Source organism: Lemur catta, chromosome 2 (genome assembly GCF_020740605.2).
Source record: "Lemur catta isolate mLemCat1 chromosome 2, mLemCat1.pri, whole genome shotgun sequence".
Taxonomy (NCBI): Eukaryota; Metazoa; Chordata; class Mammalia; order Primates; family Lemuridae; genus Lemur; species Lemur catta.
In genome coordinates this window covers 52,887,408-52,899,956 of record NC_059129.1, presented here as the reverse complement: position 1 = coordinate 52,899,956, position 12,549 = coordinate 52,887,408, and the positions used below count along the sequence as shown (strand labels likewise).

General features: G+C 44.8%; 1 protein-coding gene across 1 annotated transcript in view; it reads right to left on the bottom strand.

Annotated features, from left to right (window-relative positions):
• Positions 1-4,275, bottom strand: part of CDC5L (cell division cycle 5 like) — a 64,304-nt gene extending 60,029 nt beyond the window's left edge. The window contains exons 1-2 of the mRNA XM_045542080.1: positions 3,910-4,275; positions 1,474-1,577 (exon numbers count right to left, since the gene is read on the bottom strand). Coding sequence (XP_045398036.1) covers positions 1,474-1,577; positions 3,910-3,954 — 149 coding nt within the window. The 5' untranslated portion in view covers positions 3,955-4,275. The remainder of the gene's footprint in view (positions 1-1,473; positions 1,578-3,909) is intronic.
• Positions 4,276-12,549: the final 8,274 nt, after the last annotated feature.

Below are 12,549 nucleotides of genomic sequence, written 5' to 3'. Positions count from 1 at the left end.
CCTACCAAATATTAGAGAAGGAGCGTAGTGCCACACTAAGAGAAACAGAAATCAGAAACACTTCTTCAGCCTAAGAACCATCTTCCTCTTTGGAGTCCAATTTCTACATTCTGATCTTTTCCCTATCCATGTGCCTAGGAAATTAGGCCACTTTTACACAATCCAAAGTATATTCCTAGGCCCACATGGGTTGTGACTGGGGCCAGATCCTCATGCCAAGAACACACGTAAAAAGCTTAGTATATTCACTGTTCTGTGATTTAAAAGATGATACCATAGGTGTACTGTTGGATTACAGTATGTTTTAGGGTAGCAAATATACAATATTTTGACTCTGAGTAAACTCAACTACTATGGGCTTTCCTAGAAAATTAGCCATTATTTACCATTTATATTTAGTCTTTTTTTTGGAGACAGAGTCTCGCTCTGTTGCCCAGGCTAGAGTGCCATGGCATCAGCCTAGCTCACAGCAACCTCTAATTCCTAGGCTTAAGCAATCCTTCTGCCTCAGCCTCCCGGGTAGCTGGGACTACAGGCATCCACCATCATAGCCAGCTAATTTTTTCTATATATATTTTTAGTTGTCCAGATAATTTCTATTTTTTTAGTAGAGACAGGGTCTCGCTCTTGCTCAGGCTGGTCTCAAACTCCTGACCTCGAGCGATCCTCCCGCCTCGGCCTCCCAGAGTGGTAGGATTACAGGCATGAGCCACCGTGCCTGGCCTATCATTTGTATTTAGGAAAGTAAGTTCTAACACAGCCACCTTGCCCAGGCATAGTGGCTCATGCCTGTAACCTCAGCACTTTGGAAGGCCAAGGCAGGGAGGATCGCTTGAGGCCAGGAATCCATCCGAGACCAGCCTGAGCAATAAGCAAGACCCTGTCTTTAAAAAAATAAAAATAAAAAAATAAGCTGGGGCTCATGGTATGTGCCTGTAGTCCCAGCTACTTGGGAGGCTGAGGTAGGAGGATCACTTGAGCTTAGGAGTTCAAGGTTACAGTGAGCTATGACAGCGCCACTGTGATCCAGCCTGGGTGACACAGCAAGCCCCTGTCTCTAAAAAAAATCAAAAAACAACAAAAAAACCCAGCCACCTTATAAACTTTAGGAACACAATCCATCTATAAGCCAGAGACCATGTGTCCCTAAAAGTAGACTCTATTCTTCACAAAGCACTCTCAAATATATTAACTCATTCAGATGGAGTCCCACATCTCCATCAGTTAAGGCCAAGTATTATTATCCCTAATTGGGAGAAAACAAGGGCAGGGAAAAGGGGATAGAAAAACGGCTTGTCTAAGATCACATAAGCAGCAACTGACAGCTAAATCAAACACCAAATCTCCATCTCCCACTTCACACTTTCTGTAATATCATGATGTCTGCTTTCCTTTATAAGGTTCAAAGAACTGACATTTTCCTCATCACAATTAAGGTAATTTTCTGTTTTCCACTTGTTAATCAGTACATACCATCTGGCTTTGCACTGCTTTGCTGATTTTCTGTGCAGCAGTGAGGCAATCCTAGACCACTGGTTTTTCCCATATTTCATTACCGCTGCTTTCAGAATTTCATCCTAAAGAAAAAGTACATTCAATCACAAAACTCCAAGTGAGAAAAGACAAAATTTAAATTAACTCTGATAGGACTGCTGGGGGGAGAGAAAGAGAGAGAGAAAGAAATGGACATACACACTCCCTGGGATTAAAAAAAAAGTAGGAAAACATCATTAACTATAATGATAAACAGCAAGCATGAATTAGCAAAATGCAAGAAATTAAGAAATCCCTTAGAAGGACATCTTACCCTCCCTTTACATCACAAATGCCAATAAATTGGGAGTAGGAACAGCCCAATCTAAGAAACCCTACTTTATGATAGAGATTAAGAAAAAGTATTCTTTAATGTGTGGCTGTCCTCTTCAAAAAGGTATAGCTTTTTAAACTATAACTCTCGTTCATTTATACATTCACTTAAAAAACACTTCCTGAACACCTACCTTGAATCAGGTCTTGAAGAAAAAGAATCAAAATAGGACACACCCAGGCCTCAAGAAGCAAGTTGGGACTTTGCTAAATCCAAGCCTCCAGCTCTTTAATCCCAACAATGACCCAAGAATCTACATCTCAGGTCTAACCTGAGAATTAAATATTTCTTGCCTACTCCATTAATCAGCTTTGCCTCTGGTTTCCTCCAGTCTCTAGATACCATTTTACCAGGGTACCCACCACAATATGGAATGCACCAATCTCAGGGCAGCCTGAGAAACTAAACTACAGACATTAGTGCTGATGGAGCCACAGATGAATGCACTTGAAGGATTTTACTTTCAGACTTTCTTCCACACTGGACTTGAGCCACATGCCTCATACTTGAGCCACCCCACCCCTTACTCAGAGATTTAAAAAAAAAAAAAAAGAAAGAAAAGAAAGAAAGACTGCAGGGCTTTGACCACTGCATAGGAATCCTGCTGTTAATTGATTCTGTATATCTGTCTCTCCTTCAGAAGTCACCTCTTCTACAACTTAAACAGCCTGTTTCCCTCAGTGGAAAGCTGAAGCAGTTTTCACTGTCTGTATTTGTAACTTTGTTGCAGTACTATACCTAAACACATCTTCGACTGAGTATATGAAGCGGGTATCCATCTACTAGATTCATTCATTAACAGATGCCAAGCAACCTAATTCATGTTGGTTACTATCCTAGGTTCTAGAGATACCAAGACCTGATCCTCTTGCAGTGCTGTCTCGTGAAGGGAAAAACCAACTAGCATTTACTGAAAGACTACACTCTGTTCTAAACATATTGATTCATTTTAATCCCCAAGAGAGGTTAAGTATCATCTCCATTTATAAAAATGAGGAAACTGAGGCTCTGAGAGGTTAAGAAACTACCTAGCATCACACAGAAAAACGTGGACTTGCAAAAGGACAAAGCAAGCTATAACACATGGAAGACAAAGGTACTTTGAGACCACTGGGGGTGCAACTAATTCTTACATGGTGAATGCACAAAGATTCCAAGAAGTGTTTCTGAACTACGTTTAAAGGATGGTCAGAAAGATGCCAAGCAGTAGGAAGATATTCCGAGAAGGCACAAGAGGTTTAAAAAAAAAAAAAAAGAGCATAAAAAGATAAGACGTGCTCCAGAAACTGATAAATTCAGTGCGCTCTGTACACAAAATGCACTAAAATCTAATCTCTATTTACTCTCTCTCTACTCTCCTTTGGCTCACTAATGGCATTATCCACTACATTTCTGGGAGCAGAGACTACCTAGGCAGTTTGTCCTAACAGGCTTTTAGCCAGGCAAAGACGGAGTGACATGAAAAGAGAGACAGACCTTGGGATCTGTCGGGAGGACAGACAGGTTATGCCCTGATAACAGATAACCAGAGAGGTGCGGGCATAAACGGGCTATTTGAACCTGGCACTCAAGCTGCTTCCCCTCTCTGCATGCAAGTCAATGAAGAAACAAAGTGTAGCCAGAACAACTTCTGTATTTTTAAGTATCAGAGACATTGCGGTGCCTGGGCCGAGAGAGGGTGGTGGCCCAGAGGACCAACTTTAGCTGATGTCCTCAGCTTCCTAACCAGAGTGAAATCTTCTAGGGAAACGGGGTGGCGCGTCCTCAATTCAACAAATGCTCGCTAAGGGCCTAACAAATGCCTGGCAGTGAGTACGGAGCTCATTAGTCAGGTGGTTAAATCATGGTCCCTGTCCTTGAGGCGCTCACACAACCCGGGTCAGGGCACACAGTAGAGGCCCCGACGGCCCGCCCCGGCGCAGCCCCCTGTGCAGAGCAGACCCCCGCAGGGCATCCTCCTCGCCTCCCCGACCTCCGCGCGCGTGCGCACAAGCTGCTGGAGGGAGGCGGAGGGCAGCGGACGGCGGGAAAAGGGGACTCACCTCGGTATTCCTCCACACGCCCCCCTTGATCATAATTCGAGGCATCTTGGTGGCAGGAGTCTCGGCAAGCGGCCGAGAGGAGCTTCAGAGAAGTAGTAGCGGCGACTCGGCCTCGGGACCCAAAGCCACCACTTCCTCCAAGCGCGACCTTCTGCTTTTAAGAGCTTTGCGCAGGCGTAAGGTGGGTCGGGGGCGGGGGGGGAGCAGAATTGCAAGTCTCGCGAGATCTTGGGTGGCCTAAAGGAAAGAGGTACCTCGTTAAAGCTCCACTGCAGGGAGACTGACAGAAAACCATCAAACCACTCTGGCCAAAGCGCAGTATGCTGCGCGCATGTCCAAGACAGGCTGCAGGAAGCCACGGCTCTCGCGAGATCTCGGCGTTCTTGGCTAGGAACCATGCGGTGGGATTGGTCGTGACGTCGCCTAGTGGCAGGGGGTGGGAACGTCAGGCGTGTAGAATTTCAACCCAGTGGGTCCAGAGAGAGCTTTTATTAATGTAACATTTTATTAAGCATTTCACTGATGGGAATTTATTCACAGAATACTCAGGAAAATGCAATAGCTTGTTTGAGGTTTAGTTTCCTAACCTGTCAAATACAGACAGTAACAGTACCAACGTCATAGGATGGTCCTAAGGATTAAAGGAGAGCATAAACGCGGCATAGTACCCGGTACATAAATGCTCCCCCAAAGTGGCAGCTATTACTGCAAGGAAGGCAACGCCAATTTCACCCCACCTCCAGGTGATCAGTGTTTGTCCCAGAAACCCGCAGAAATGTCACGTCAGAGTTTTTCATTCATCACTGTCAGTCTGCGTGGATTAATAATGAGTTACCATTGATAGGCACTGGTATGAGACAATCTCGGGCTGGGTCGAAATCTTGGCGCTCTCTCATCAGCTTGGGTAATAACCTTAGTGAATGTCAGTGTCCTCATCTGAAAAGTGGAGCTAAAAATACCTACCTCATAATTTTGGAGGGGGAGAGGACAGAGTAATTGAAACATAACTACAACCCACGGAGATAGGGATTGTCAAACCCTCTGCCATCCCACCTCCCAATTACTCACACAGTGTCCTTTTTCACTGTTTCAGAACATTTCTTTGGCTCCAGCCCTGGAAGGTATGAAAATATTTAGTGGACCAGGAAATAGTGCCTTTCTCTTTATATTTCTTCATTTCTCCACTCGCCTCTTCTAGAAAAGCTAAATAATTTTCTGATTATAGTTTTGTTATTTTTTTTTACCTTGAAGTGGGAAATTGTATCAATAAAATCACATTCAGTTGAGAGGGAGGCAGTGTAGGATTATGAAGAGCATGCAGACTTAACCATCAACTCGTTCACTCTTACCTCTACTGTCAACTGTCTTTGTGACTGGTGACAAGCCATTTTCTGTCTCTGGACCACTGCTGGCAATGCTTCCCTGCCCACATCACCCTCAATATCCACTCAGTTGCCACGGTTACAGTGACACACACACACACACACACACACACACCATTTGATTGATCTGAACCAATTAAGTTTCCTCCTCAGAAATTTTAACACTGGGACTTGGATAAGGTCAGTCTACCTGCTGACTGCTAAACCTCTAACATGTGACACCCAGGAGTTGTCTGCCACCGTGTTTTGGACCATGCAGACTAAGAAAGAAAGCAAGCAGGTGGCAGGTGCATTTGAGGAGCAGAAAGGAAAGTTCAGAGAGACAGGTAGGTCCTGGTGGTGTCAGAGTCCCTGAATCCCTGAATCCAATATGTTCGAGTCCCAGCTGCATCTTGTTCTTGTGTTCTGATTAATTCCACTTTTGGCTTGTGCCATTTGGAGTTGGGTTTCTATTATTTGTAAGCAAGAGTCCTGACAAATCCAGAGTTGGACCAGTACCCTCTCAGAGCCCTTTCAGATCTAGCATTCCAAGAGTTCATGATGATGGCTTTTCCTTTCCCCTCAGGGCCACCTCTGTATCATATGTCACCTTTGTGCCAACTAGAAAAAGATTCCCCTTCCTCCACTTTCTGCCACCTGCTGGAAAATTGTCACAAAAATACTTATGTTCTGAGAACAGGACACTCTAAACTACAAGAAAATTAGGTCTAACATGTCTGCTATGGGAATTGTGCCCCCTAGCGGCATGCATTGTACAACCCACCCGTACAGGCAGAGCAGCCCTGTCAACTGTCCCCCAAGTCACCTTTGAACAAGCTGACACTATGTCCCCTTTCAGAATTCAGGAAATGCAACATCATGCAAGTTCCAGGATGTCTGAAACCAGAGTGCCACGTTAGCCATAAACACCAGAACACGAACATGCTGTCCTCGAGGATGGCCTGAGTTGGCCAGTCTCCCCCACTGTATCACCCCGGCCTCACCAGCTACGTCTGGAGACCCGTACGAAGAGGCCCCAGGGACTGCCAGGGATCTCTGGTGGGACATCCATAATAAACAGCCACCAACAGGCAACCAGACGGTACAGTCATTGTGAACCTTTAGCAATGGTTTAGTGGCCACTTCTAAGTAGAGACTTAATAAGAAAGAGACTACACTTTTTCCTTACTTGCCCAAGGCATTTTTTCCTAAACGTGATCCTCAGAACACCAGTTGCATGGGATATTCTATTTAAAAAAATTTTTTTTCATGATTACATGAATTTGAAAAAAGCAACATGCTCTGTCTTCCTCTCTTTCACAGTCACCAAAATTAAAGCCTATAGGGAGCTGTAAGATAAAGAAATTTGTTCCTCCCTTTTGTGGGGTTGAATTGTGTCCCTGAAAATAGATATGTTCGAGTCCTACCCCCTGTCACCTGTAAATGTGACCTTATTTGGAAATAGAGTCTTTGCATACGTAATCAAGCTAAGATGAGGTCATACTGGAGCAGGGCCATCCCTAAATCCAATGACTAGTGTCCTTATGAGAAGAGAAGAGATACGGACACACGGAGAACAAACACCATGTGAAGCAGGAGGCAAAAATTGGAATGACGCATCTACAAGCCAAGGAATGCCAAGCATTGCTGGCAGCCACCAGAAGCTGAGAGAGAGGCATGGAACATGTTCTCCCTGTGAGCCCGCAAGAAGGAGCCAGCCTGCTGACACCTCGATGTCAGACTCCTAGCCTCTAGAACTGGGAGCGAATAAATTTCTCTTGTTTTTAAACCACCCGGTTTTGGGTACTTTGTTACAGATGCCCCAGGAAGCTAATACACTCCTTTTCTAATACAGCAGATCCTCAAATAACAGTTTCATTCCACGTCGTTTTGTTATAATGTTGATGAGGAAAAAAATCAATTCTCAGCTGGGGCCACTGTCTGTATAAAGTTGGCACATTCTCCCCCTGTCTACAGGGATTTTCTCCAGATACTCCGGTTTCCTCCCACGTCCCCAAGATATACGTGTTAGGTTCATTGGCGTGCCTACATGGTCCCAGTCTGAGTGAGTGTGGGGGTGTGTACGAATGTGCCCTGCGATGAGATGGCATCCTGTCCAGGGCTGGTTGCTGCCTGGCACCCTGAGCTGCTAGGATAGACTCCAGCCACCTGAAACCCTGAACTGGAATAAATGGGTAAATCATTATCTTACTTACATTTATTAATCTTTCTTAAATGTATGTAAAAGCTCACATTCATTTCAGTGTTTAATTTTAGAAGGGTTTTGGTCTTTATTTAGAAGTTCGGTGATGTTTTTGTGACCTGAAACTTAACTCCTGTTTGTATCAATTAGCCTGTGGTAAAGTTGGTTTCCTTATACGCGTTTCCCTTAAAGTCTCAGTTCCCAAGAACCTACCAACGAATGGCCTTAAGTGAGGACTTACTGTGTAGCATTTCCAAACTAATTTGACCTCGAAAACTTTTTTCTTATAATACCTATTGACACTCAGGAAGCACAATTTGGGAAACCCTGGCTCAGGAAAAAGGTTGGAGGTCCATCCAACTTTAAAGGGGGTGACCAGAGATGGTAGCAGGATTTTTAGGTTGCACTGTGCCCCATTTCCTCACCTGTCACCCCTCTCTGGGGAGCTGGTTCTGACTGGACTTAGCCAAGAAAACAATAAAAATTCTAGTTTCTCTCTTGTTCAGTTTTTACCAACAAGACACTATGCAGGAAAGCTAAAATTAGGGGCGGAAGCCTATGGTAACACCAAGGCATGGTTCGGGGCCAGGGTTAATCACCGCACAATCTTCATCATCTCCCCAAATAAACGTATAATTTCAGTAAAGATGCTGTCTTGCTTTGCAAATGCACTCATGTGTCGCTTAATGACAGGGATACGTTCTGAGAAACGCACCATCGTTAGGCAGTTTCATCATTGTGCGAACACCATGAGGTGTACTTACACAAACCTAGATGGCATAGCCTACTGCATACCCAGGCTATAGGTAGCCTATTGCTCCTGCGTCACCAACCTGTACAGCATGTTATTGTACTGAGTATTGCAGGCAACTGCAACACGATAGTATCTGTGTATCTAAACATATCTAAACATAAAAAAGGAACAGTAAAAAATGGTATTATAATCTCATGGGACCACCATCATATATGCAGTCCATTGTTGACCAAAACATGTTTATGCAGTTTGTGACTGTACAATTTCAAGACAAGTCCTCTAGCCCCACCCCATCTACCAGATAGCCACTCCTAAGCCCCTCCTTCCCACTTAGAAATTTCTCTGCCAACGTGTCCTGATGTCACGTTATTACAAAATGGAATTGCAAGCATCCTAAATCCTGATAATTCATATTGTATTGCTAAACATGCTTAATCACCTAAATTGGCTTGATTTCATCTACTGACACTCCTTTGTGCTGAATCCAAGTGTACTTTGTAATTTTTTTCTCAGGAGACCATCTTCGTTGGTGTTATTTCTAGGGAGTCCCCTGTCCCCTGAGGTGGGGAAGTGTTCCCAAAGAGAGTTTGCCTCTTCTCATGGCCCAGAGGCTTGAGAGTCTTTTTGAGCTCTTTACTCCTTTGGGGCTGGATATTTCTATTGTGTCATTTGCATCTGTACCCTGCACCCACATGGCACAGGCTTGGGATATACATTTCTCACAGGAGACTTTTTTTTCACGTGCATATACCTGGACCTGAGACTTAGATGCCCAACAACATCCTAGACTAGGCTAGGAACGGTCAGACAGTTCCAGCTGTGTGTCACAGGTTCCTCAAAGTCAACTTGCCCGACATTGACCTCCTCCCAGAAAACCTATACTTCCCCAGCATTGCTTATTTCAGTGGCTAGCACGGGGCTGCCGTGTGTGCTGTGTAAAAAGTTCTCTGCACAACAAGTAAATGGAGGTTGAATTCCAGCTTGCACACAGCTCACCGAGCTGTGTATCCACAGGGCTGTGTCCACTGAAAGGGCATCTTTCTCCATTGTACACATGCCACATGGAATAGAGGGGTCCCAGCAACAGTGCCACCATCCATCCTGTTGCCACTTCTTCTCCTGTACCTGTCCCCCACCTGCAGCCAAGCGAACCCAGCCAGGGTCCTACCAACTGTACCACCTGCCTAGTCCTTAAATCCATCTCCTTTGTGCCCCCTTCACTGTAAGTTGCCAGATCTGGCAAATAAAAATACAGAGATCCTAGTTAAATTTAAATTTCAGATAAAGAACAAATAATTTTTAGCATAACCATACCCCACGCATCCATTCTGTCTAACAGAATCCCAATTTTTACTCCAGCCCACACGTGCCCAGCCAAAAGAACACATTTCCAGCCATAGGATCATACCCACGCTCACACCCTCGCCACTGGAAGCTGGGTCCGTGTGCTGCTCCCACACCACATTTGGTGGAGGCAGACACATTTCCTCAGAAAACAAGGCATTGGGATACTTTGGCTGCTTATAGGACGTGAGGCTGGTACCCTTCATGCACACCAAGGATGTTTACTTTTCATGTCAGGATTCTTACAAAGTCCAGATTTGGGAGCCTCAGTGTTGCTCCCAAGTCAGCAGTGGCCTCCTCATTCCTGACTGGGATCAGGCCACGGTCCCTCCTGGAGCTCCCAGCGTTGGAAGGACACCAGTCATCTCAAATGGGCTCCCATGTCCTTTCCCAGAGTCCACTGGGAACTTGGCCCACAGATGCCCTAAAAGATGCACCATCACTTGTCAGGCGCAGTGCTCAGTCCCGGGTGGAGGTGTTTATGTATCCAGGTACTCTCTCCTGAAACAGACACCTCTCTAGGCCCGGGGCTTGATCTTGAGTGGCTCCAACTCTAATATACTTCACCAAGTGAAGTCCAATAAACAATGCTTTTACCTACCTAGCTTTTGAGGGCCAAATGCCTAAGAGAAAGAAAACAGATTAACCAAATTGAATACCTCCACTAAAAATGTGGACAATTAGTGAAATCCTACAGAATTTTCATAAATCCTTTCTGGAATTTTAGAATGTCTTAGTATTTTGGTAACATAGAGTGCAGAGACTGCAGAAAAACTCTTGGAGTTGTCTTCCATGCTCCCTCCTTCACAGATGCCACTTTTCATTTATCCCAGGATCTGAAATTAGAATACCTATGTGCAAAGTAAAGTTGTTATTCTAATGAATTCACTTGTAAATAGTCATGTACAGGCTGTTCCTATTAGACTTCAGTTATGGAAAGTAAGAAATGAACACACACAAACCCTGCAAACACACGTGTTTTTATTTACCATAGAACCTAAAAGGAGATGAAAGGGATCCTTACATCTAACAGGTTCAAGCTCTTTGTATCTAGAAAGAAGAGGTGGAACAGCTATAACGTGCACATATCCTTCCTATATGGCCTTTCTTTATGCCTTCGTCTCTGCAGCACACACAGACACACACACAGCCTGCCCAGAGTTGGCGGTGGAACTCTTAACCTGCCCGCTGCTGAGGTGTCGTGGAATAAGGCCTGGCCACTGAGATGTGCCCACAGAGAACACCAAATCCAGTGAAAACTGCTCTGATTTCCAGGGAATGGAATGTAGTCCTACAACTCCAGAAGTCCAATAATTTAACGGTTGTTTGGTTTTTTGTTTTTTGGTTTTTTTTTTTGAGACAGAGTCTCACTCTGTTGCCCAGGCTAGAGTGCCGTGGCATCAGCCTAGCTCACAGCAACCTCGAAATCCTGGGCTCAAGCGATCCTCCTGCCTCAGCCTCCCAAGTAGCTGGGACTACAGGCATGTGCCACCATGCCTGGCTAATTATATATTTTTAGTTGTCCAGATAATTTCTATTTTTTTTTTTTTAGTAGAGATAGGGTCTCACTCTTGCTCAGGCTGGTCTTGAACTCCTGAGCTCAAAGGATCTGCCCGCCTCGGCCTCCCAGAGTGCTAGGATTACAGGCACGAGCCACCACGCCAGGCCAACCGTTGTTTTTAAAAATCACATCTACTCATGATATCTGTGGTCTGGAAAAGAAAGAAAGAAGAGAGAGAGAGAGGAGAGAGGGGAGAGAGAGAGAGAAAGAAGGAAATCAGGGCAGGTGTGGTGGCTCATGCTCATAATCCTAGCACTTTGGGAGGCCGAAGTGGGAGGTTCACTTGAGGTCAGGAGTACAAGACCAGTGTGAGCAAAAGCGAGACCCCGTCTCTACAAAAAAATAGAAAAATTAGCCAGGTGTCATGGCATGCGCCTGTAGTCCTAGCTATTACTCAGGAGGCTGAGGCAGGAGGATCACTCAAGCCCAGGAGTTTGAGATTGCAGTGAGATGCCACTGCACTGTAGACCCTGTGACAGAGCAAGACCCTGCCTCCTCCCGCCAAAATTCATATCTACTCAGGTTTAGAGCAGCATCTAGGAATTACATAGACCTCTTTGAAACCTAGAGACTGCAACAAACCTTCTGAAACTGTATTTTGGTTGTTTTTCTTAATAACTTTACTGTGTAGGACTCCTTCATTCCAAAACACCGGAATACCTTCTGAGAGCAGTTTCCTATTTCACCTAGATAATCCCATCAGGAAATTCCTATAGAATGCTTTTTTGTGCTGTATTGTGTCTTCCATTATCCATCCACCAGGTGGTTGCAGTTAATTTTATATTTAAGTAATAAAGCCCCCAAAATATTAATTTTTCAGAAGTTAATGTATTCCAGAAAATCTCTTGGTGACCTCTCTTTTTAAAAATTATTTGGTTTTCTTTTCTTTTCTGGATTTTTTTTGGAGTGGGATGGCCCTTGTGTCCCAGGGGGCAGAGAATTAGCACAGATGTATGCTGATGTTAACCCCAGCAGCTGTCGGCACAGGTGCTGGTAGGAGGCACCTTGTTCTCTGCTAGTTAGCCTACAGGCACATGGGAAGGTGGCATGAATGCACTGTGTTCTAAATCTGCTTCGTTCACTTTGGCTGTGTCTGGAGACAACAGATGTTTCGACAGGGAAAGAAATCTTGCTCATGTCATAGGCACTCTGAGTCTCAACATGGGCTCCAATCTCCCTTTCTACTTTAAGGTTTTGGAGAAACTCGATCTGCAGCCTTCGTTAGCCAAAAATGCAGGCTCCTCAGTGGAGAAGGAGACAGGCTACGAAAATGCTAAGTCGTTAGTTTGATTGTGTCACTGTGTGGCCTCACTGTATAGGGGTGGGGTGGCTTTTGTTCCCACCTTTTCCTCCAAATGTTTGCTTCTTGTCTGATTGATGGGACACCCTAAAACTCATGATCGGTGGCCACTGAGCT